Below are 26,477 nucleotides of genomic sequence, written 5' to 3'. Positions count from 1 at the left end.
ATATATTTTACATAATTTCCCATCAATTCCCATTAGTAAAGTGGAGAATGTTACAATCTCTGATGTCTCTCTGGAAGGCAACCCTTGCTCTAATTTCATCTACCTTGTTGTTAAGAGACTGGACATTGGTGAGTAGTATACTCGGAAGCGGTGGGCGGTGTGCACGCCTACGGAGCCTAACCAGGAGGCCGCTCAGTCTGCATCTTCTGGGATTAGATCCACTGTCCTGGGTGGTGTTCCGAACAAAATATCCGCTTCGGGAAAGTCATATTCCTGGTCGTAATGTTGGTAAGTTGACGTCGCTCTTATATCCAATACTTCTTCCCGGGCTGTGTGTAATAACACTTAAGATTTTATGGGGTAACAATGTAAGAAATAATACAAATTAAAATTTAAAAAATACTGCATAGTTTTCTAAGGACTCGAAGCAAGGCAACCATCTCCGTCGGTGCCATCTTGCTAACGGAAGCTAATGTTCTTGGGGACCATCAATGCTGCAGAAATGTTTTGGTACTCTTCCACAGATCTGTGCCTCGACACAATCCTGTCTCAGATTGTGTCGAGGCGGACAATTCCTTCGACCACATGGCTTGGCTTTTTCTCTGACATGCACTGTCAACTGTGGAAACGTATATATAGAGAGGTGTGTGCCTTTCCAAATCATGTCAATCAATTGAAATTTACCACAGGTGGACTTCAATCAAGTTGTAGAAACATGGCAATGATGATCAATGGAAACAGGATGCACCTGAGCTCAATTGAGTCTCATAGCAAAGGGGTTTGAATACTTATGTAAATAAGCCATTTCTGTTTTTAGTTTGTCTATTATGGGCTATTGTGTGTAGATTGATGAGGGGAAAAATAATTTCTAACATTTTAGAACAAGGCTGTAATGTAACAAAATGTGCGGGAAAAAACAAGCGGTCTGAATAATTTCTGAATGCACTGTATATACTGTGTGTGTGTGTACATGGACATTTTAGTCATTTAGCACACTCTTATCCAAAGCGACTTACAGGAGCAATTAGGGTTAAGTGCCTTGCTCAAGGGTACATCGACAGATGGCCCAACCCCACACACACACAGTTGAACATAATACACTATGGGCATATCAAAGTTCCAGAGTGGGACCTCTGCTACTTTTAGATTCATGATCCAATTTGTAAGAATTACCAACAGAGTGAATGTGAAAATGGATTCAAAATGGTCGACCTCTGCTGGTGATTTGCAGGATGTGCAATAATACAAGTAAAAGGAGGGCTATGATTGGTTACATTGCCTACTGTGCCAATATCTCTGTATAAAACAGGCCACTAATTTAAATGACTGGGCTCCCTGAGGAGCTCAGAGTGGTCCCTCACTGAGAGACCTGGCTGTGGTGATGACACACCCCTGTGCCCTGTGTTATAACAGTGGGAGCGTTCAGCATACGACTGGTGAAGAACACATTGTACAGTCATCCACAGCAATAATTGTTCATCTAATTAGTCCTGACATTTGCCAAGGCCTTCGATGTGCAATGATGCCCTGAACTACAGCCTTTTCCTCAGGCCCACTGACTGGTACACTCATTATTACATTGTGTAGACAGCACACACAGTTGGGTTTGTGTTAAACACTGAGTGACTGAGCATTGCCTGCTCGAGTACAACATTGACCTTTGTGGCTAAACTTTGAACTCTAGTCCAGTCCTAAACTACAGCCTATTGCTCAGACCTACTGGTAAATGAATTGTGATAACATGCCATGTGTCGACACACAGTGGGGTTTGTCCTAAGCTATGAGTGATTGAGCATTGTTGGTCTTTGCAGCTAGCTTCGAAATTCCACATTTAACCCCTTCCTTCCCCAGCTGGTCCTTGCCCTGTTGCAGTTGACCTTTGTTGTTGTACTTTGAACGTCAACATTTGACTCTTGGGGGGGGAGAACAGGAAGGAAAGAGTTGAGTACTCACTTGGGATAGACTGGCTCATAAAGATACTTGTCCTCTCCTCCTCCCACCACGTCAAACATGAGGATGTAGCCATTGGCAGCCTGCAGAGAGAGAGAGGGAGAGAGAGCGAGAGGGAGAGATAGGGGGAGAGAGAGAGCGGAAAAGAGACACATTATTCATGAGTAAGGTGTGGCCTTGGTCATGCTTGAGATCCACCCTGATCCATCAGAGAGAGAGAGAGAGAGGGAGAGAGAGAGAGAGGGAGAGAGAGAGAGAGAGAGAGAGGGAGAGAGAGAGGGAGAGAGAGAGGGAGAGTGAGAGTGAGAGGGAGTGTGAGAGGGAGAGTGAGAGTGAGAGGGAGAGGGAGAGTGAGAGGGAGAGGAGAGAGAGAGAGAGAGAAGAGAGAGAGAGAGAGAGAGAGAGAGAGCGGAAAAGAGACCCATTATTCATGAGTAAGGTGTGGCCTTGGTCATGCTTGAGATCCACCCTAATCCATCAGAGAGAGAGAGAGAGGGAGAGAGAGAGGGAGAGAGAGAGGGAGAGAGAGAGGGAGAGAGAGAGGGAGAGTGAGAGGGAGAGTGAGAGGGAGAGTGAGAGAGAGAGGAGAGAGAGGAGAGAGAGAGAGAGAGAGAAGAGAGAGAGCGGAAAAGAGACCCATTATTCATGAGTAAGGTGTGGCCTTGGTCATGCTTGAGATCCACCCTAATCCATCAGAGAGGGACTGTGGTTTGGTGTGTTATTACATTCAGCCTGCTGTATACAGAAAACATCTCTCCATCCCCAGCCACCACTGTTCAGACCTGTCATTATTATCAGATAAGCGAGGGAGCGCTCCTTTTCAGCCCCTCTGGCCTTGCTTGCCTGTCTTGCAAGGGCAGTCGAAACAGGAAAATACTTCAGACCAGAGAAAGTTTAACCTAGAATAAGGGGAGTTTTTTTTCCTAACAAGCTTCGGGGCATCAAGGGGCACAGTAAATTGAGATAGGCCTATACACGCCTAAATGCACACACTTTTAATTTCATGTTTAACAGTTGTCCAGTTCCTGACTTGCCTGTTCATTTGCACACCACAAGTTCACAAAAAGACGCTCGCAGTAAACTTGAGCCTGAAGTCCGAGACTTCAGCGACACGTGATACCGTCAGTCAGTCAGTGAATGGCATTCGCAGTGCACGGCACTTACTGAACTAACGTTGTAGCCTAACCTCAAGGAACCCCAAACAGTCAAAGGGTACTTGGAGTACCCCGACATTTCCACACAGTGTGGCAACCAAAATGGCGTGCCACGTACTAACGAAATATAATGAGGTGAGAAATTTGACTCATTCCCCACAGGCAACACCAGCTGGAGCAATAAGTAGGCTAGAGTACTATAAAACCAGAGACAGAGACCGAGAGAGAAAGAAAGATCTGTAGCCAAACTGGGCTCTGTTATAGTCATTAAGGCTGGATTAGCAGACATGGTTCTTGGCCTACTCTTAAAAACAAACAACGCTTCAATCTGACACTCATTTCACAGACTGTTGGTCATTCAATGTGTCAACCTCTAGAACTGAAAAAGGAACAGCTGTTTATGACAGGGAAAAAGAAGAAAAAGGGTCAAATTTCTTATGACCAAATGAAGGACCATATTTCATGTACAGCTTACCACAGAAGCATACAGATACCTAAATCGTCTAATGTTAGTCTTGCTAAAGCTTTTCCGTGTATACATTTGACAAAAACAACTCTTAGATGAGTTCTGTATTTCTTTCCACGGCCAAAAACAGCTAAACTTAGACTGGGGTGTATCTAGCTTGGTATCAGATCTGTCCGTGCCATTTTGCCAACTCCTACAGTCATCATTGTTACGACTGTTGGCAGGACAACATCGATCTGGGACCAGACTAAGGAGCATCCAATAAAGAATAACCCAAACAACAACAGAGCCATACAATTACACAGCTGTCTCCATGGAGATGTGGGGGAGGAAGTAAAACTAGTTCCATAATTAAACATGACATTTCAGTAAAAGCCTGGTTGGAGTAAGTGATTTAGTGACACTAGCAATGCTAGAGGCAAAGCTGTTATGAAAGAAAAGCTAGAGAAATTCTTTGGAAAAATAACTATTGAAAAAGGAAAGAACTGTCCATGACAACAAACAGAGCAGCCAGAGTTCATGTAGCTTTGATCTGGTGTTTGGCAGAAACAAAGCCAAGCATTACTCAGAGAGCAGAGCAATAAGAAACTGAAAATAGAGTCTGGGCTGGAAAAAGGAGAGAGCGAGAGCATAGAAGAGGAGAAAGAGATAGCTACACACTCCATGGCCAAAAGTATGTGGACATCCCTTCAAATTAGTGGAATAGGCTATTTCAGCCACACCGGTTGCTGACAGGTGTATATAAAATCGAGCACACAGCCATGCAACCTCCATAGACAAACATTGTCAGTAGAATAGCCTTACTGGAGAACTCAGTGATTTCAACATGGCACCGTCATATGAAGCCACCTTTCCAACAAGTTAGTTTGTCAAATTTCTGCCCTGCTAGAGCGGCCCCGGTCAACTGTAAATGCTGTTATTATGAAGTGGAAAAGTATAGGAGCAACAAAGGCTCAGCTGTGAAGTGGTAGGCCACACAAGCTCACAGAACAGGACCGCCAAGTGATGAAGAACGTAAAAATTGCTGCAACACTGCCTCTGGAAGCAACATAAGCACAAGAACTGTTCGTCGGGAGCTTCGTGAAATGGGTTTCCATGGCCGAGCAGCCGCACACAGGCCTAAGATCACCATGTGCAATGCTAAGCGTTGGCCGGTGTGCTTTATAGCTCGCCGCCATTGAACTCCGGAGCAGTGGAAACGCATTCTCTGGAGTGCTGAATCAAGCTTCATCTGGCAGTCCGACGGACAAATCTGGGTTTGACAGGATGCCAGGAGAACGCTACCTGCCCAAACGCATAATGCCAACTGTCAAGTTTGGTGGAAGAGGAATAATGCTCTGGGGATTTTGTGGTTCAGGCCCTTTAGTTCTAGTGAAGGGAAATCTTAACGCTACATCATACAATGACAGTCTCGACGACTCTGTGCTCCCAACTTTGTTGCAACAGTTTGGGGATGGCCCTTTCCTGTATGACAATTGCCCCCGTGCACAAAGAGAAGACCATACAGAAATGGTTTGTCGAGATCGGTGTGGAAGAACTTGACTGGCCTTCACAGTGCCCCAACCTCAACCCCATCGAACACCCTTGAGATTAATTGTAACCCCGACTGCGAGCCTGGCCTAATCGCACATCAGTGCCCGACCTCACTAATGCTCGTGGCTGAATGGAAGCAAGTCCCCACAGCAATGTTCCAACATCTAGCAGAAAGCTTTCCCAGAAGAGTAGAGGCTGTTATAGCAGCAAAGGGGGGACCAACCACATATGAATGATATGTTCGACGAGCAGATGTCCACATATTTTTGGACATGCAAAGTAAGACGGGACATATTTTTGGAAGAGCAGTCAGTGTCTGAACTTTGAGAGTTCACCCTGTGACTCTGTGCTGATGAGGGAAGAATTGCATGCTGCCTTAGTGAGTGACAGCTGAGTGAGTGACAGCGAAGCCTGGATGGGAGCAGAATCAACATCCCTTTTTCAGGACCCTGTCTTTCAAAGATAATTAGTAAAAAATCCAAATGACTTCACAGATCTTCATTGTAAAGGGTTTAAACACTGTTTCCCATGCTTGTTCAATGAACCATGAACAATTAATGAACATGCACCTGTGGAACGGTCGTTAAGACACTAACAGTTTACAGACGGTTGGCAATTAAAGGTCACAGTTATGAAAACTTAGGACACTATAGAGGCCTTTCTACTGACTCTGAAAAACACCAAAAGAACGATGCCCAGGGTCCCTGCTCATCTGTGTGAACGTGCCTTAGGCATGCTGCAAGGAGGCATGAGGATTGCAGATGTGGCCAGGGCAACAAATTGCAATGTCCATACTGTGAGACGCCTAAGACAGCCCTACAGAGAGACAGGACAAACAGCTGATTGTCCTCACAATGGCAGACCACGTGTAACAACACATGCACAGGATCGGCACATCCAAAAGATCACACCTGCGGGACAGGAGGCAACAACAACTGCCCGAGTTACACCAGGAAAGCACAATCCCTTCATCAGTGTTCAGACTGTCCACAATAGGCTGAGAGAGGCTGGACTGAGGGCTCGTAGGCCTGTTGTAAGGCAGGTCCTCACCAGACATCACCGGCAACAACGTTGCCTACGGACACAAACCCACTGTTGCTGGACCAGACAGGACTTGAAAAATGCGCTCTTCACTGACGAGTCGCGGTTGTGTCTCACAAGGGGTGATGGTCAGAATCGCGTTTATCGTCGAAGGAATGAGAGTTACACCGAGGCCTGTACTCTGGAGCGGGATCGATTTGGAGGTGGAGGGTCCGTCATGGTCTGGGCCGGTGTGTCACAGCATCATGGGACTGTGCTTGTTGTAATTGCAGAAAATCTCAACGCTGTGCGTTACAGGAAAGACATCCTCCTCCCTCATGTGGTACCCTTCATACAGGCTCATCCTGAAATGACCATCCAGCATGACAATGCCACCAGCCATACTGCTTGTTCTGTATGTGATTTCCTGCAAGACAGGAATGTCAGTGTTCTGCCATGGCCAGCGAAGAGCCTGGATCTCAATCCCATTGAGCACGACTGGGACCTGTTGGATCTGAGGGTGAGGGTCGTTCCCCCCAGAAATGGGAACTTGCAGGTGCCTTGGTGGAAGAGTGGGGTAACATCTCACAGTAAGAACTGGCAAATATGGTGCAGTCTATGAGGAGGAGATGCACTGCAGTACTTAATGTAGCTGGACCCCTCTTTGTTCAGGGACACATTATTACATTTCTGTTAGTCACATGTCCGTGGAACTTGTTCAGCTGGTTTCAGTTGTTGAATCGTGTTATGTGCATAAAAATATTTACACGTTAAGTTTGCTGAAAATAAATGCAGTTGACAATGAGAGGACGTTACTTTTTTTGCTGAGTTTATTAGTCCTACAGGAGAGGAGATGGAAGAGAAAACATCTATTAAAAACTCAGTTGAAGAGAGAGTAGTTGCCATAGAAAACTATTTACATTTCATTACCTACATTTGAGTAAGTCACAATACACTCCAACTTGCACATGCCTTTAACTGCGACTCCTCGTCAGACAAATATTCTGCACACAGAAAAGCAGGCCCAACACTTCCAGTTAGTTATTACTTAAGAAAAGCACTTCATCACATTCAAAAGGGGTAGTATATAAATATAGTGTGAATGCTCAGGGCAGGCTCCTCAGTCTCATCAGATGGCCTAGTTATTATAATAACCATTTCCTCAAATTGAAAACGCAGTGCAGATATTTCAGGCATATCTGAGCTAACCAGCCAGCACTGCAGCTGAGCTGAGACATGGTGGACTGTGTGAAACTAAACCGACTGCACCGACTCAAACTATGCAAAAAAACTAAATCAATAAAAAAAAAATTTACTGTGGAAAATAATTTTTTAAAAAGTATTATATATATATATGATTGACTTTGTTGCCTTCACACATTTGATGTAAACACACAACTGATCGTTGGCTCCTTGTAAGTTCAATGTGTTTATTCATTTACCTTTCAGTCTTACTGCTTGTTGGGAGCCAAAATGAGCTCTCGTAATAAACTCGTCTATCAAAAGAGCTTGAGCATGTTATAAACAGGAATAGTACTCGTGTCTCAAATACACAGATACAAACCTGGACAGCAGCACCTGTGAGGATCCTAATCTTGAGCGTCAAAGGTCCCCCTTCAAACACTTAACATCTTTCACAATAGTAGCTAGCCTCTAAACAGCTACCTTGGAAATGCATGTTAGACATAGATAATTCTACAAAGACAACGATGGTATTTTGGCAGCAACAGTTAAAAAAGGTGCAATATGGAGAAACTGCTCCGCCTCCACCATTTCCTGGTTGCTAAAATTCAAATAGTTTGCGTAATTTCAGTTTGTGACAAGTGTAGAGAATCACTAACATCTAAACCTCTGAAATACAGTATATTTTCCCCTCAAAAATATTGTACCAAAAGACATAAAAACATAACTAAAAAATGGGAAGCATAGAAATAGCGCACATATAACATAACTACCGCTTCTTAGACCTGCTTTCAAATGAGAATGATCTATAAACATCTATTTCTATGGGAATTTGGTCGGGTCCTCAAGTAAGTTATATTGCAGCTTGCAACTAGCCTACCTCAAAGAATATATCTGATTCTGGGAAAACGGCCTTGCTTTCTGTTTTGTTATTTTATCAAGCTGACCGGCTACATTGTTGAGAAAACAGAACTGAAAGGCCTTCTTGGTGTTGTGACTCAGCCGAGGGCACGATGCTGTGGGCTAAAAAGGTGCCGTCTGCAATTGCTAAGTGGGTACAGGATCCTCAATAAAGAGGAGGTTCTTCCTCCCACTGGGTAGATAACAGTGTTTGTGTTTTGCATGTGTCAAATCAAAATCACATTTTGGCACATTTCCTAAACACCAGGTGTACACCAACAGTGAAATCTTCTGAAACTGCTTGGTATAGAGGTCCTGGATGGCAGCGAGCTCGATGTGTGTGCTGTGAGGAAGGCCACCTACTCTTCTCCAGGGGTTCTATCTCACAGAGACCTGCAGCTAACAGCCTTTCTTTTTTTGAGCATACCAAACATTACGAACACCTTCCTAATATTGCATTTCCCCCTTCCTCAAAGATATTGACAGCAGGCTAATTAGTACATCACTTAACAGTAACATATTTATTACAGATCACAGCAGAACTCTGGAATTGGAATGTTGTCAATTCTCATCTCTGTAGTCTATTCTCTAACGTTGATTAGAAACTGTGTGGTTCGAGTCCTGCATGCAAATTTGGCTGACAGCCGTGGTATATCAGACCGTATTCCCTGGGTATAAGAAAACATGTATTTGTACTGCTCTAATTACATTGGTACACAGTTTACAATTGCAATAAGGCACCTTGGGGGTCGTGGCATATGGCCAGTATACCACGGCTAAGGGCTGTATCTGGGCACTCCGCTTTGCGTCGTGCATAAGAACTAGAGGTCGACCGATTAATCGGCATGGCCGATTTCAAGTTCATAACAAATCGGTAATCTGCATTTATGGCTGATTACACTGGACGTCAACAGTCTTTAGAAGTTGGTTGAGGTTATTCCTTTGTGTAATGAAGAGGTACGGCAATCTTGAATGAGGGTCATTTGAAGTGTACTGTTAGAGGAGCGTGGCCAGAAAGCATGCTTCAGTTTGTTTTCTTCCTGTATTGAACACAAAATTTAAGACTGGATGATCTATCGTTTATTTACATGAAAAAATACCTAAAGTTGTATTACAAAAGTAGTTCGAAATGTTTTGGCAAAGTTTACAGGTAACTTGAGATATTTTGTAGTCACGTTGCGCAAGTTGGAACCGGTGTTTTTCTGGATCAAACGCGCCAAATAAATGGACATTTTTGATATAGACAGAAATAATCGAACAAAAGGACCATTTGTGATGTTTATGGGACATATTGGAGTGCCAACAAAAGAAGCTCGTCAGGCATAAATTATATTTTTATTTATGCGTTTTGTGTTGCGCCTGCAGGGTTGAAATATGGTTTCCCTTTGTTTTCGGAGGTGCTACCCTCAGATAATAGCATTGTTTGCTTTCGCCGAAAAGCCTTTTTGAAATCTGACATGTTGGCTGGATTCACAACAAGTGTAGCTTTAATTTGGTATCTTACATGTGTGATTTAATGAAAGTTAGATTTTTATAGTAATTTATTTGAATTTGGCGCTCTGGGCTGATTCCTCACGGTTCTCATGATCATTGCAAATCCTGTTTTATGAGCCAAATTGTGGTCAGACAGTTGAGAGTAACAGAAACACACTGAACACAGAATAAAGGAAAAAACAAAACACAGAAAATTATGGAGACAAGAACCCCACCCCCCCTCCACACAGCTTACTTGTTCCTTTCTCCCTCTCCTAAAGAAAATATAAACTTTGCCTGGGCCTGGTGCGATTACGTTGTCCCTCCTGGGAGCTTTGGTCTGCTCTCCTCCAATTTGGGGTTTCCAGCAGGGCTATGCGTCCCTGAGTCTCAACACTACATAACCGAGGGGGGCAGGGAGTTCCGTTTGAGTTTTACTTCCAGCCCTTCTCTGAGAAAAACACTCCTCCGGGTAAAAAGACAGACCGTGGCTGTACTATAACCGGGTGTTACAGTTAGACAAATAGACAGACAAGCAGTGATGATTAGGTAGGTAGCCGAGCGGTTAGAGCATTGGGACAATAACCAAAAGGTTGCTTGTTTGAATACCCGAGTGTGCAAGGTGAGAAATGTTGCCGTTCTGCCCTTGAGCAAGGCAGTTAACCATCACAACAACTGCTCCCCGGGCGCCGACGACGTTGATCAAGGCTGGGTTAAATGCGGAAGACACATTTCGCTTGAATACATTCAGTTGTGCAACTGACTTTCTATCCCCTTTCTATTTCCCTAAAAATAACCAGGTAAGACCAAGGTTCCTAGTCTGGTGTATTTGTCGATATGGCCAGACAAGCAGGGGTTTACAGTGCTTTCAGAAAGTATTAATACCCCTCGACTTATTCAGCCTGAATTGAAAATGGGGCGGCAGGGTAGCCTAGTGGTTAGAGCGTTGGACTAGTAACCGAAAGGTTGCAAGTTCGAATCCCCGAGCTGACAAGGTACAAATCTGTCGTTCTGCCCCTCAACAGGCAGTTAACCCACTGTTCCTAGGCCGTCATTGAAAATAAGAATTTGTTCTTAACTGACTTGCCTAGTAAAATAAAAGGTCAAATAAATAAATACAAATTAAATAGGTTTGGGTTCTCACACATCCATCTACACACAATACCACATATTGACAATAAAAACATGTTTTTAGAAATGCCAGTACATTTATTGAAAATGAAATACAGAAAATGACATTTACATAAGTATTGACACCCGAGTCGATACTTTCTAGAAGCACCTTTGGCGGCAATTACAGCAGTGAGTGCTTCTGGTTAAGTCTAAGAGCTTTGTACACCTGGATTATACAATATTTGCCCATTATTCTTTTAAAAAAATGCTCAAGTCTGGCCATAGATTTTCAAGCCGATTTAAGTCAAAGCCAACTAGTCCATTTAGGAACATTTAATGTCTTGGTAAGCAACTCTGGTGTAGATTTGGCCTTGGGCTTTAAGCATATCCTTAACATGATGCATCCACCGCCATGCTTGAAAATATGAAGAGTAGTACTCAGTGATGTGTTGTTTTGGATTTGCCCCAAACACAAATTTGAACAAAAAGTTTATTTCTTTGCCACATTTTGTAGTATTACTTTTTTCCCCTGTAGAGACTTACTTCTTTTCACTCTGTCACTCAATTAGGTTAGTAGTGTGGCATATCTACCATGTTATTGATCCATCCTCAATTTTCTCCCATCACAGCCACGGAACCCCTTAACTGTTTTAAAGTCACCCTTGGCCTCGTGGTGAAATCCCTGAGTGGTATCCTTCCTCTACGGGAACTGAGTTAGGAAGGACGTCTGTATCTTTGTAGTGACTGGGCGTATTGCTACACCACCCAAAGTGTAATTAATAACTTCACCATGCTCAAACAGATAATGTCCACTTCTTTTTTTCTTATTATCTACCAATAAGTCCCCTTCTTTGCGAGGCATCGGAAAACCTCCTTGTGGTTGAATCGGTGTCTAAAATTCACTGCTTGACTGAGGGACCTTACAAATAATTGTATATGTGGGGGTACAGAGACGAGGTAGTTGTAGGAAGAAGAAAACATTCAGACTATTACTACACAGAGTGAGTCCATACAACTTACGTGACTTTTCAAGCACATTTTTACTCATTCACTTAAAGGCTTGTCATAACAAAGGGATTGAATATTTATTGTCAAGACATTTCAGCTTTGCATCTTTTATTAAATTTGTCAAAAACAATATCTAAAAACATAATTCCACTGGATGTTATGGGGTGTTGTGCATAGGCCAGTGACAATGTTTAATTGAATCCATTTTAAATTCAGGTTGTAAGACAAAATATAGAAAAAGTCAAGGGTTGAGAATACTTTCTGAAGGCACTGAAAGTATAGGCTTATCTCAGAGACTGACTAGGGAAGGTGGATCTGGGTGAGGGTGGTAAAGTCTGGGGTGGGGGGGGGGGTTGGAGAGTAGGGAAGAAGGGTGGGAGAGAGAAGGGGTTGTGACCAGCCATCTCATGCTCTGTTGCGCCTGGAATGTAAATGGCACAGGGTTTTCAGACAAAACATCTAAAGTCAGCTGTTTTTAATCTCTCATGTTACAGATAAAAACATTTCAAAAATTGTACTTGAAAGCTCAGCCAGAAGCCAGCCAGCTCGTTCTTCACTCTCAATACAGCTTGAAGGTAAAAGTAGACATTTGCACACAATTAGGATATAGGATATAGTGACTGCATTGTTCGAGTCAGCTTCTTTCGTGTGCTGAATTAATTCATACAAGAGACGGTCGAAAAACAAACTGAGTCTTCGAGTTCCCTCATATTGGCCTAGTTACTCTAGATAAGACAGAGTGTGGAAACCGCAAGAGAGCCGATTTGAAAACAATTGGCCTGTATTCTTTCTGCAAGAGGACCTTTTCAGCTTGAGAAACACACCTCTTTGGATGTTTTCATCCTGAACTTTACCTCAGGGTTGGGAGAGGGGGAATAAGATTTGCAAGGTCACAACCAGGAGAAAAATAAATGAGCGGTCAAGAAAGCAGAAACGCGCAGAGGAAAATCAAGGGATCGTCAAATATCTCCACTGTATTAAGGCAAGTAATCGACAGGGACTAAAGAGAACTTGAGCATGAAGACTTTACTTCAGTTCAGCAGACGTCTGTTCTCTGGAGGAGTCCGAACCTTTTCACTGAAAGTTCAGAGTGACATTTTAGGTAGCTAAAGGCTGCAATAAAATCTATTTTATGATGTACAGGGATCTTTGTATTTAGATATCCTTGGAGTCCTCAAGCCTCACTGGTCTCAAAGCGTCGGTCATCACGCCTTACTCACTTGACTCAAACAAAGGTTCAGCGATGGTCTGTTTGTCCCAAAACAATGTCCAACCTTGAAGACAAGATATTATGAATGCATCTGCAACAGAGTGTGATTCAGGGTCATGGACTCGCAATAGACAGGAGAGTCAAGTGAAACCAACGCCAAGCCAAGGAAACGTTTTCCCATCCAAACTGAAACGGAATGTTCAGTCGAAGCGTATAAATATTTTCACTACGAGGAAGGTGGAGGCTTTTAGGAGAGAGCCTAACTAACATGTCATCCTGGCCAGGACTGTCCGTTTCTACTTCCACAAGAGCCAAATCCCTCATGGATGAACGCTAGGAATGTGCAAAAACCATCAGGCCCAACGAGCCAAACACAACAGAGGGAGCAGATGCAGAGGTTAAAAATAGAAACAGAGGGGGACTGGGTCAGTTACCTAAAAGCTTCATAGCTTCACACACTCTTGTCTTGTAACCCCCAGCCCATGACCAGAGGGTCAAGTGGAGACGTGAGTATAGTGCCTGTATGCTGTCATACACACTCCTGTCTCCAAGATAGCTCAGCACCGGAGTTTAGGTGGGGACTTGAGTCTAGTTGCGTAGCGAGTTCTTTCACTTACTCAATGCAAGGCCAAAAGTCACTACAGTCAGAAATCAAACGTCAGAAGGAATTCAACCACATCAGCTACTTCCATCTTTCATTTCTGCCTGAATTTAAACCATCTGTCTGGAGGCAATTATGTTAAGAGTGGAAGTTAGTTCTGGCTAGACCGTCTTGGTGTAATTAAGCTCCAGTCAGTAACACACACATTTGCGTTCACACGGGGGATTTAGAGGATTAGCTGCAGTTAGGATACTGTGTAACTAATATTCCATCACAAATAAAAACACCTCAAAAACTGACCATGTGGTAGTCGTCGTCTCAGAGCAGGGGTAAGTAAACAAGACAGGGGTTTTAGCAAGCAGACAGGTTGTCTCCTAAATGGCACCCTATTCCCTACATAGTGCACTACTTTTGACCAGAGCCCGGGCTCAGGTCAAAAGTAGTGCACTCTGTAGGGAATAGGGTGCCATTTGGGATGTAACGGCAGACTGTTCTTGGCCTTGCCCCTGCTCATTCCTCCAACCCCCTCCCTAGCAGGTTTGTGACAGCGTGTGACATGTACCAACGCAGGTCCCCCATGCCGTCCTGAAATGTATGCTCCACTTGTGAAACTCCAGACGCTTGTTGCCTTGGCGACAGCCCGAACGGAAACTCAGAGCTCCAGTTTCTTTCTTAAAGCCGCTGTGCAGATCAACAGATCGACCAGGGTCAGCAGGTATCACTGGCATACAAAACAACGGCAGTCACAGTCCGGGTCTCTGGACTATGTCCAAGACTGAGTGAAGACAACAAACATTTTTAAAAAGGTTCTCACATTGTTATTAGAACCGATGTACAAAGTCTTTATCCTTACGCAACACATCTTTGAAATGTTTCATAGGAACAACGACATTCCATTCTGTTGAGGTCATTCATTCACCGACCGTGTCTAGGCCTACCTACTACAAAATCAATATTGCAGCGGTGCTGGAACTAGAACCTGAGCAACAATGGAAACAAAGGGACAGAATAAACCACCGCGGTGAGCAGCACACCTAGAACTGCACCAGGAGTGTTCTGCACTATGACCGGTTTCCCTCAACAACCAAGATGGAAGTTTTCAGCAGTAGAACTAAAAGTAAAGTGGTAACTTTGACTAAATTAAGAACAACCAAATTCTTGTTCAGGCCGATGATTACAAACTTAGTTTTGAAAGACTAATGGAGGTCAGAAAATGTAATATGCAAAGAACAAAATACATAAACATAACATTAGTAATTAGGTCATTTTTACATGAGCTAATTTTGGCCAAGAAAGTATCAAGAGAGTGATCCTTAGAGTCAATTTGTTAATTATTTTCGCCTTAAAATCTTAATACAATTACAAAACCATGTTTGGCCGATAAATTTTAAATATTCACAGTAAAATCCACCCTAAAATCAAACAAATAAGCAAACACAAAAAGTTGCTTTTTCTATTCCACCAATAATCTTTGACTGCAGTACCTTCCTCTGTGTGTCTGCCAGTGCCCTTGTCTGAACCGGGCACATACAAATACATGCCCCTGTAGGAAGGTCAGCTTGACAGGCCAGAGCCAATAGGAAGAACAGAATGACTTGAACTGGGCTCCCATTGGCACCGGGCCAGCCACTTTGTTCACTATTCTGCTCTGTTAGAACTGCCAAATAAATCCAGAGCTTCAGTCGTCATAATGACATGAAAGAAACACATTAGGGGACAGAGTCGGAGAGATAAGGTTTACATAAAAACAGCTGGAATCCTTTCCAACACATTCTTCCTGTGTGTGTGTGTGTGTGTGTGTGTGTCCACAGCCTCTCAGAATAGCTGCTGTTTCTGGATCCTTTAATCCCCACCTACTATAGCTACTAGCTAATAAGGCACACAAGCTGTTAGTTGCGCCTGCAGGCAGAAGATCAGAGCCTGGCTAGGCAATTAACAACACTGTTGTGACTTGCACCCTCTCTGAGCAATAGGCAATGATTGTTATCGCCACTGACGCTATAGTAGGCAGCTCTGTTCAGACAGGCAGTCTCGAGGCTAGGGAGATGGGCTCCCCATGGGCTTCACAAGCAGGAATGACTGAAGGTCGGAGCCTCACTCTCAGTTTGACCCTTTCTACTGCTGTACTGGCTCAGATATTTTCTTTTTCACATGATCGTTTCCAGCACGGTTACAGCAACTGTGGCGAACACGTAAAGCACAGCTCATCTCAGTCGTGTGAAAAGGTTCGAAGTGGACTTGGAGCGGTGGAGCTGAAATTCCCCCTGGAATTTCACTGCAGGGGAAGTGAGCGTTTGGGTCCAAGGGATGTGAACACACACTAACGACCCAACTGAACCCAATGAACCCTTCGTTGGGGGCCGAACCACACACACAACACAAATGACGGGGGCCTGCAAAAGGGACGTGTGAGCAAGAAAGAGGGGAGGAGACTATTACTAAGATGAGAGAAGTTGCATTACTCACCGCCACTGCTATCATGGAATCGTCCGGCTTCCATTCGGCCTGCTGATAGAAGCCAAACTGAGCTGCTGCCTTCACTGACTCTATGTAGCTCACTATCATAACACTGGGCTGAAAGAGACAGAGAAAGACAGAGCATGAGACTGAGATTATCCTAGGATACTTTAGAATGTTCCCTGTATAAAGTCTACAGCTGTAGTGTTTCACAGTAATAACAGTAGTCAGTCAGTGTCCCATGAAGCAGGCTCTGAAGAATGCAGGCAACATGGTTGCCGGAAACTTACAAAATAGTACAACCGAACAACCCCTGAAATATCACACCATGTGGCATACATCACAAGTAACATTAGCCTGGGCAGCCGCTAGTGGGCTTTATGAGTCTCCACTATAGTCTGGGCTTGACGTGGCCAGCCAGTAATACGCTGCAGTCTAGGGCTGTCCAAACAAAAAAATCTTGGTCAACCGAGAGTTGTCCCTGTTCTATCGACCAATGGTCACGCTGTAAAAAAAAAGACAGCTAGTGCCTGTGTGACTGGCGCACATTCTTGCTCTCCTCCCTACTGCATGATAAAGGCACCACAGCACAGAAAGTGTTTCTTACTTGTTTGACTGAAAAGTTCTCCTCCCAAAATCCCTAATTTGCTTAGGAAAAAAACCCATTCCCTATTCCCTCAAACCCTTGTTCTCCTTACCTGAAAAACATGAAAGCGTCATATGCATGTGACCAATAGTCTATCATAATCACATCAATAAATAGGTTATAACAAACTACGAACACAGTAACACGTGACAGCAAAAAGGATGTGGAGGACGTGAAAATGAACTTTAAAAAAATAAAAACAGGCTAATGTTTATTGGTTGCTCAGGAGGGAAAGGGGAAGTCAGATCTGTGGAAGACATTTGACTTGGTTGTGGAAGCTACTGAAAGTCAAGATAACAAGGAAGTTCTAGGAGCAAGCGTTACATGAGAATTGTGTTGCTGTTAGATTGCAATATTATTACTTTTTCTGACCATTTAGAAGTGTGCACACTAAATAAGTCTTCCAGAGTCTGTTCAAAGAAAAAAAACAAGATTATATAAAGCCTTCATTACAGCAGACTAAAAAAGTTGCATGCATTTGTCAATTGTGGTTAATTTATTGTTTAGGCTAATTGAAAGCTCTTGTTATTTCATTTTAAAACTTAAATGCTTGATTTCAAAGCATGAATGCCTCTTATGCTATGTGATGGCATGAACGAATAAAAGATACAGTAGCCTATAATAAATATATATATGGGCCTAAGTAAGTTACAGCATTAAGACTAAATGCCTCTTATGCTGTGTGATGGCATGAACGAATAATAGATACATAAATAAATATATATGGGCCTAAGTAAGTTACAGCATTAAGACTAAATGCCTCTTATGCTGTGTGATGGCATGAACGAATAATAGATACAGTAGCCTATAATAAATATATATATGGGCCTAAGTAAGTTACAGCATTAAGACTAAACAGGCATTTAGGCCTACAGCTCAATGGGTTATACAAGGCTACTACTACTAATAATCATAATAACAATTGTAATAACAATAAGGAGATCAAGAAAAAGGAGGAGCAGGAGCTGCGTGCATATTATGTGTGACAAACAGGTGCTGTTAGATTACAATAAAAATGTTCCGCCTGTTTGGAACATTAACATGTAAAGTAATACTGTTCAAAAAGCCTTTATTACAGCATAGCACAGATTAAAAACAACCGAATCTGTGTAATTGCTTTCTCTGACATTTGGCCATTGCATGAGGCTTGGTGCTCACAGAATCAGTAGGCTATTAAACAAACACTCAAACAGGCAACAGAAGCAGGATCGGTCTTATTTCTGTTTATATATACGGATGATTTAAAAAGCCAGTTACATTTAACAGTTTGGCTATTGAATATAGACCTAATTACGTTGGGGTTTCCTCTCTCTTCACTTATCTTAAACAATAAGGCTATTGAATACAGACCTAATTACGTTGGGGTTTCCTCTCTCTTCACTTATCTTAAACAATAAGGCTATTGAATACAGACCTAATTAAGTTGGGGTTTCCTGTCCTCAATTTTCGTGGACACTTAGGCTAAGACAATGGCTGTTTCCTCGTCTCTGCTGCTGCCGCCTCCTTCTCAATCCCACTATGCTGATTAACTTTGCTATTATGGACATAGCAACATAGGGAGACGCACTGAAGATCTAGTTTCAGAGCTGTGGACGGCAACCGTATCCAACGCGGGAGAAAGCACATTCGTTATAAAATATATTTAATAGTGTTGCACCATATTTTTTTTAACATAATATAACCATATGCAATTTCAGTATCACATGTCTTAGAGTGAAGGACTGTGCCATCCTCGTGGTCTCCACAATGGATTAGACCACAGACAGGCGAATCAGACAGGTGTCTTGTGCACCATGAACAAAACAAAGTCTTGCGACTGCTAGACTAATGAAATCTCGGTTGACCAACAGCCTATCGACCAAACAATCGACCAGTCGACTAAATGGAGTCCGCTCTACTGCTGTCCACATAAAACATTTCCCATTCAGGCTGCAGAGCCTTCGATTTGCTCCTCAACTAGATTTAGTAGCGAGAAGCGTGAGAAAAAAATAAAAGGGAAATATTTGTACTTTCTTTATGAAACAACATTTTACCCTGGCTGAATGTGGGGATGCATACCATGCCTCACAAGGCAGAACTTAACGAGATCTGACACTAGCTCAAGATGCTTAGTAAAGTTTGTCTTTAAAGGGATACTTCGGGATTTGCCAATGTAGCCCTTTATCTACTTCCCCAGAGCAAGATTAACTCATGGATACTAAATACACACACACACACAGTTTGAAGGAAGATGCTAACTGAGTTGCAATTGAGAACTACCACTAGTGCAATGACTGGAAGTTAGCAATGATTTGTGAAAACCTCCAACCTCATTCAACCTGAATGCAGAGACAGCTCATTTGACTATTGGGAGGGGCAATTCCACAGAAATGGCATTATGTATATCCACAATTTTCCTGCCTCATGAAGGAATCTATTTTGTGAAGCGTACCAGTCCCTCCTGCAGAAAAGCACCCCCACAACATGATGCTGCCACCCCCGTGTTTCACGGTTGGGATGGTGTTCTTCAGCTTGCAAGCATCCAAACATTATGACGGTCATTATGGCCAAACAGTTCTATTTTTGTTCCATCAGTCCAGAGGAGATTTCTTCAAAAAGTATGATCTTTGTCCCCATGTGCACCAAAGTACGTTCATCTCTAGAACACAGAACGTGTCTCCTTCCGAGTGGTATGACGGCTGCGTGGTCCCATGGCATTTATAGTTGCGTACTATTGTTTGTACAGATGAGCGTGGTACCTTTAGGCATTTGGAAATTGCTCCCAAGGATGAACCAGACTTGTGGAGGTCTACAATTTATTGGGGGTAATTTCCTTTGATTTTCCCATGATGTCAAGCAAAGAGGCACTGAGTTTGAAGGTACACCTCCAATTGACTCAAATGATGTCAATTAGCCTATCAAAAGCTTCTAAAGTCATGACATTTTCCAAGCTGTTTAAAAAGGCACAGTCAAATTAGTGTATGTAAACTTCTGACCCACTAGAATTGTGATAGATTATTTTACTTATAATTCACTGACTGTAAACAATTGTTGGAAAACTGACTTGTGTCATGCACAAAGTAGATGTTCTGACTTGCCAAAACTATAGTTTGTTAAGAAGAAATTTGTGGAGTGGTTGAAAAAAAGTTAATGACTCCAACCTAAGTGTATGTAAACTTCCAACTTCAACTGTACATGTTTGTGACTCATATTGATGCCACATAGGCAAAGGTATTCATTTCTTTTTAGGGGGCAGTTGTTCTTTAAATATCTGTTCTGAATTTAGATTCAAAAGAGGTCTGGTTTGTGTTAAAATAGACATCGGCCGATACCGGCATGTTTAGCTATTATCAGCCGATTCCGATATGTTCACCGATATATCGTACATCCCTAATTTAAGCAAAAAAAAATTTTATCAAAAAAGCATTTTCCCCATTAACTTCTTAGAGATAGGGGGCAGCATTTCCACTTTTTGATAAATAGCGTGCACAATTTCAACTTCCTGCTACTCATGCCAGGAATATATTATATGCATATGATTAGTAGGTGTGGATAGAAAACACTCTGAAGTTTCTAAAACTGGTTCAATCATGTCTGTGACTATAACAGAACTTATGTAGCAGGCAAAACCCCAAGGAAAAACTGTTCAGAATAAAACCATGTGTTTTGCCTCTGACAGTTCATCTTTGCCAAGGGAAATTAGATAGCGCCCATTTTACAGTTCCTACGACTTCCACAGGATGTCACCAGTCTTTGGAATTGGGTTGAAGTTAATCATTGGTGAAACGAAGAAGAGGCACATCCTGGAACAACGTTACACTTTTGATAGTTACGCAAGAGGGAAAAGGGGCATGTTTTGTTTACTTCCTCTATCGAATACAGTTTGCCCCGTCTACAATTGTATCGATTATTAACGTTTAAAAATACCTAAAGTTGTATTACAAAAGTAGTATGAAATATTTTGGCAAAGTTTATAGGCAGCTTTTGAAATGTTTTGTAGTGACGTTGTGTTTTGGAAAGCTGTTTTTTTCCGGATCAAACCTGCTTTATAAAATGGACATTTTGGGTATACATGGACGGAATGAATCGAGAAAAAATGAACAATTGTGATGTTTATGGGACATATTGGAGTGCCAACAAAGAAGCTCATCAAAAGGTAATGCATATTTTATATTTTATCATGGGCCTCTTGGCTGCATCTCTGATCAGTCTTCTCCTTGTATGAGCTGAAAGTTTAGCGGGACGGCCAGGTCTTGGTAGATTTGCAGTGGTCTGATACTCCTTCCATTTCAATATTATCGCTTGCACAGTGCTCCTTGGGATGTTTAAAGCTTGGGAAATCTTTTTGTATCCAAATCCGGCTTTAAACTTCTTCACAACAGTATCTCGGACCTGCCTGGTGTGTTCCTTGTTCTTCATGATGCTCTCTGCGCTTTTAACGGACCTCTGAGACTATCACAGTGCAGGTGCATTTTTACGGAGACTTGATTACACACAGGTGGATTGTATTTATCATCATTAGTCATTTAGGTCACCATTGGATCATTCAGAGATCCTCACTGAACTTCTGGAGAGTTTGCTGCACTGAAAGTAAAAGGGGCTGAATAATTTTCCACGCCCAATTTTTCTGTTTTTGATTTGTTAAAAAAGTTTGAAATATCCAAAAAATGTCGTTCCACTTCATGATTGTGTCCCACTTGTTGTTGATTCTTCACAAAAAAATACAGTTTTATATCTTTATGTTTGAAGCCTGAAATGTGGCAAAAGGTCGCAAAGTTCAAGGGGGCCGAATACTTTCGCAAGGCACTGTATGCATTTCCCGAGGCTATTGGCCACTTGAGACACTAGTGTCTCACTATCCCTAAGAGGGTATTAATGCCTTCTAGAACATGTGAACGTTCATGTGCCTTAATAACAAATTTGTATTCCATCTGTAAATACGAATCAAATTGTTAAATTACGAGCCTAGTTGGTTTAGCCACGGAAAAAGCCAGGAACCTTCCCGCTAACAAGGATTGGCTGAGATAATGGATGGGCTGGACATGTCGAGATATGAGTTCAGATTGGTCTGCCACGTAGCACGCTTCTGTCTATAACACGAGCTGGTCAGTATGTGTCGGTAATCCTTTCTAATGCGGCAGCTTTAAAAAAAAAGATATCATGAAAAATGCACAAGTGTTGCTAAGGCTCTCCACTTTCTAGATGGCCGAGTTTTGAAATCAGTGTCATGCCCGGTGGAAGGAGAATATGATAGCTAAGGAGATGGAGAAAATTCAGGTGTTTGATTGCAAATGCAGACGGTGTTGAAAAGAGAACACAGAAGGCTGTTAACACCTGTCTCCGGATTACATCTTCAAACTAAGGTCAACCATGGCATCCGTGACAGAGGGCGAAGCGTACATCCATGTATACAGGTGGAGTCTACCTAGCTACATTCAGTTACTATACCATTCTAATTTTGTCAGAAAATTTTTTTCATTGCAAGTTAACGCATAGAGTTAGCGAGCAAGCCTAACGTTGGCTGGCTCGCTAGCTATTGTTACATGCATGATCTGTGCAGTAATATTATCCGTATCTCAGAGCCACTTGCATTGCTAGTTATAGTCTAATGTTAGCTAGCTAGCTAACATTGAACCTACTTGGTTAGTTAGCTACCTGTAGATCCATGCAGGGTAGTAACGTTATGAGTTGGGATTATGGTTAATTATTTAGCTAGATACATGTAAAAAAATAAATATATATATAATAGATATATAAATAATGCTTACAAGTTCTGTAGCCTGATCATGTGACAAATCAACTTTTATTTTATTTGATAAGAGTGTGTGTTTACTAGAGACGGTAATGTGAAGAATACCCTATTGCCCTCTGTGTGTCACAAGTACTCTTCGGCCCAACAGGAGACTATTCTTAAGCACCACTCTGCACCATGTAATCCCATTCTCACACAATCAGCTGCCTCTGCCAACACCAGTGTTTCCATAAAAGGGACCAGATGTTCAATTCTACAAGCTTCAGAGCAGAAAATAGACAAGACTATCCTTACTAGGGCTGTCTCAAACAAAAACAAATCTTGGTTGACCAAGAGAAGTCTTTTCTTTCGATCATTTGACTGTTTCAAAAACACACAAAAAAAAATTGTGTGTTAAAAAAAGTGTTTAAACCCAGTTTCCCATGCTTGTTCAATGAACCATAAACAATTAATGAACATGCATCTGTGGAAAGGTCGTTAAGACACTAACAGCTTACAGGCAGTAGGCAATTAAGGTCACAGTTATGAAGATTTAGGACACTAAAAGAGGCCTTTCTACTGACTCTGGAAAAACACCAAAAGAAAGATGCCCAGGGTTCCTGCTCATCTGCAAGAACATGCCTTAAGCATGCTGCAAGGAGGCATGAGGACTGCAGATGCAGCCAGGGCAATACATTGCCTTAGACAGAGCTACAGGGAGACAGGACGGACAGCTGATCGTCCTCGCAGTGGCAGACCACGAGTAACACCTGCACAGGATCGGCACATCCGATCATCACACCTGCGGGACAGGTACAGGTGGCAACAACAACTGCCCGAGTTACACCAGGAACGCACAATCCATCCATCAGTGCTCAGACTGTCCGCAATAGGCTGAGAGAGGCTCGACTGAGAGCTCGTAGGCCTGTTGTAAGGCAGGTCCTCACCAGACATCACCGGCAACAACGTCGCCTTCGGGCAAACACACCGTCGCAGAACCAGACAGGACTGGCAAAAAGTGCTCTTCACTGACGAGTTGCGGTTGTGTTTCACCAGGTGTGATGGTCAGATTTGCGTTTATCGTCAAATGAATGAGCGTTACATCGAGTCCTGTACTCTGGAGCGGGATCGATTTGGAGGAGAGTCCGTCATAGTCTAGGTGGGTGTGTCACAGCATCATCGGACTGAGCTTGTCGTCATTGCAGGCAATCGACACTGTGCATTACAGGGAAGACACCCTCCTCTCTCATGTGGTACCCTTCCTGCTGGCTCATGTCAGATTCCCCCCAGAAATGTCCAGGAACTTGCAGGTGCCTTGGTGGAAGAGTGGAGTAACATCTCACAACAAGAACAGGCAAATCTGGTGCAGTCTACGAGGAGGAGATGCACTGCAGTACTTAATGAAGCTGGTGGCCACAACAGATACTGACTGTTACTTTTGACCCCCCTTTGTTCAGGGACACATTATTCAATTTCTGTTAGTCACATGTCTATGGAACTTGTTCAGTTTGTCTCAGTTGTTGAATTTTGTTAAGTTCAAACAAATATCTACATGTTAAGTTTGCTGAAAATAAACATTTGACAGTGAGGACCTTTATACGACACACTTTACGTGTTTTAATCAACTACATGTACTAAACTTGTCTGAAGCTCAAACACGCTGTTTGGTTAAATAATTAAGACACACAAATGACTCAAGAGCCACAGATCAAGAAAGCCTAACCAGAACATCTTCCTCCAGCTGCTGCTGGCCTTCGCAGATTCTGCCTATGCTCCTGAAGTTGCCGGTATTAGGCTACACCAGCGGTCGGCAACCTTTTGCATCTGGAGTGCCAATTTATCTTACCATTTCTACCAATCTGCGTGCCAGTTATGATTTTCATATGCACATTTTCGTGCAACAGGCTGACTACACCGCTCGCGCTTGCAAAATAAATGTAGAAATCTATATTATTCAATTATTGCGTGCCAACGAGCGTCTGCGTTGCCAAGGGCTAAATAGAAGTCAGTTCTATTTGTGACGCAGATCGCGCTGCAAGTCCTGCCTCTCCCATCTCCTCATTGGTTTATAGAAGCAGATAACCAATGAGGAGATGGCACGTGGGTATACCCACGTGGGTGACTGAAAAACAAACGAGGTCGGTGGCGGTAATGCACCTAATATATGAAAGTTGCCAATCGCAATATAAAGTCCAGAGAATAAAAAGCCTGGGAGGAGAGAGGACTAGAAACGATTCGGTTCACCGTTTTATGTGTGGAATAATTGTGGCGTAGAGGACCTTGTGCATTTCAGGTAAAATAACAACTCAATGTTTATATCCCAGGACAAATTAGCTAGCAAGTGCAAGTTAGCTAGCTAAATACCAATAAATGTGTAATGCTTTTCAACCTGTCCCCAACTTAATATAATTGGTTCAGAGTTAGTTTTGATATTTTAACCTGCGTGTCGTGATAGCGTTTGGTGTGGGGGGACAAAATACACTTATACACGATGGAGCACGCGCGCAACAGGTTTGGGTTCCGTGCATCTTGCTGGTGCAGCGTATATCCCACTAGCTGAATATCCATGTCATCATTGAGCCACGATTCCTTGAAACATAAGATTTCACAGTTGATGTCCCATTGGTAGGATATTCGTGATCGTACCTCATCTAATTTATTGTCCAATGATTGCACGTTGGCGCCATTTTAGGCATGAAGTGGTTTAACTTCTCGGTGACTGGAGGGCAGTATTCAATAGCTTGGATGAATAAGGTGCCCAGAGTAAACTGCCTGCTACTCAGCCATTAAAGCTAGAATATGTATATAATTTGTATATTTGGATAGAAAACACAAGTTTCTAAAACTGTTTGAATGATGTCTGTGAGTATAACAGAACTCATATGGCAGGTGAAAACCTGAGAAAAAAATCCAGCCAGGTAGTGGGAAATCTGAGGTTGGTCGTTTTTCAACTCATTCCCTTTTGAAGATAGTGGGATAATGGTCATGTTGCACTTCCTAAGGCTTCCACTAGATGTCAACAGTCTTTAGAAATTTGTTTGAGGCTTCTACTGTAAAGGAGGGGCTTATAAGGGCTCTTTGAGTCAGGTGTCTGGCAGAGTGCCACAGGCTCGTGGTCGCACGGTCATGAGAGAGTTAGCTCGCGTTCCATTGCTTTTCTACAGACAAAGGAATTGTCCGGTTGGAACATTATTAAAGATTTGTTAAAAGGTTGGTAATGGCTCACAACACCATTACCCCGGAAACCCTATACCCACTTCAATTTGCATACCGCCCAAACAGATCCACAGATGCCGCACTGCCCTTTCCTATGTGGACAAAAGGAACACCTATGTGAGAATGCTATTCGTCGACTACAGCTCAGCGTTCAACACTATAGTAACCTCAAAGCTCATCATAAAGCTAAGGATCCTGGGACTAAACACCTCCCTCTGCAACTGGATCCTGGACTTCCTGACAGGCCACCCCCAGCTGGTGAGGGTAGGTAGCAACACATCTGCCACGCCGATCCTCAACACTGGAGCCCCCGAGGGGTGCGTTCTCAGTCCCCTCCTGTACTCCTCGTTCACCCACGACTGCATTGCCAGGCACGACTCCAACACCATTAAGTTTGCAGACGACACAACAACGACGAGACAGCCTATAGGGAGGTGGTCAGAGACCTGGCCGGGTGGTGCCAGAATAACAACCTCTCCCTCAACGTAACCAAGACTAAGGAGATGATTGTGGACTCCAAGAAAGGGAGGAACGAGCACGCTCCCTTCTCATCGACGGGGCTGTAGTGGAGCAGGTTGAGAGCTTCAAGTTCCTTGGTGTACACATCAACAACAAACTAACATGGTCCAAACACACCAACACAGTCGTGAAGAGAGCACGACAAAGCCTATTCCCCCTCAGGAAACAAAAAAGATTTGGCATGGGTCCTGAGATCCTCAAAATGTTCTACAGCTAGAACGTCGAGAGCATCCTAACTGGTAACATCACTGCCTGGTACGGCAATTACTCGGCCTCCGACCGCAAGGCACTACAGAGGGTAATGCATTTGGCTCACTAC

General features: G+C 43.0%; 1 protein-coding gene across 2 annotated transcripts in view; it reads right to left on the bottom strand.

The window, feature by feature from the left end:
• The window catches only part of LOC109877831 (RAB6A-GEF complex partner protein 1), an 84,383-nt gene that overhangs the window by 46,413 nt on the left and 11,493 nt on the right, over window positions 1-26,477 (bottom strand). For both annotated transcript variants that reach the window (XM_031803130.1, XM_031803131.1), the window contains exons 2-3: window positions 16,077-16,184; window positions 1,954-2,033 (exon numbers count right to left, since the gene is read on the bottom strand). In XM_031803130.1, coding sequence (XP_031658990.1) covers window positions 1,954-2,033; window positions 16,077-16,184 — 188 coding nt within the window. The remainder of the gene's footprint in view (window positions 1-1,953; window positions 2,034-16,076; window positions 16,185-26,477) is intronic.

This window comes from Oncorhynchus kisutch, linkage group LG23 (genome assembly GCF_002021735.2).
Source record: "Oncorhynchus kisutch isolate 150728-3 linkage group LG23, Okis_V2, whole genome shotgun sequence".
Taxonomy (NCBI): domain Eukaryota; kingdom Metazoa; phylum Chordata; class Actinopteri; order Salmoniformes; family Salmonidae; genus Oncorhynchus; species Oncorhynchus kisutch.
This window is presented reverse-complemented; position numbering and strand designations above follow the sequence as displayed.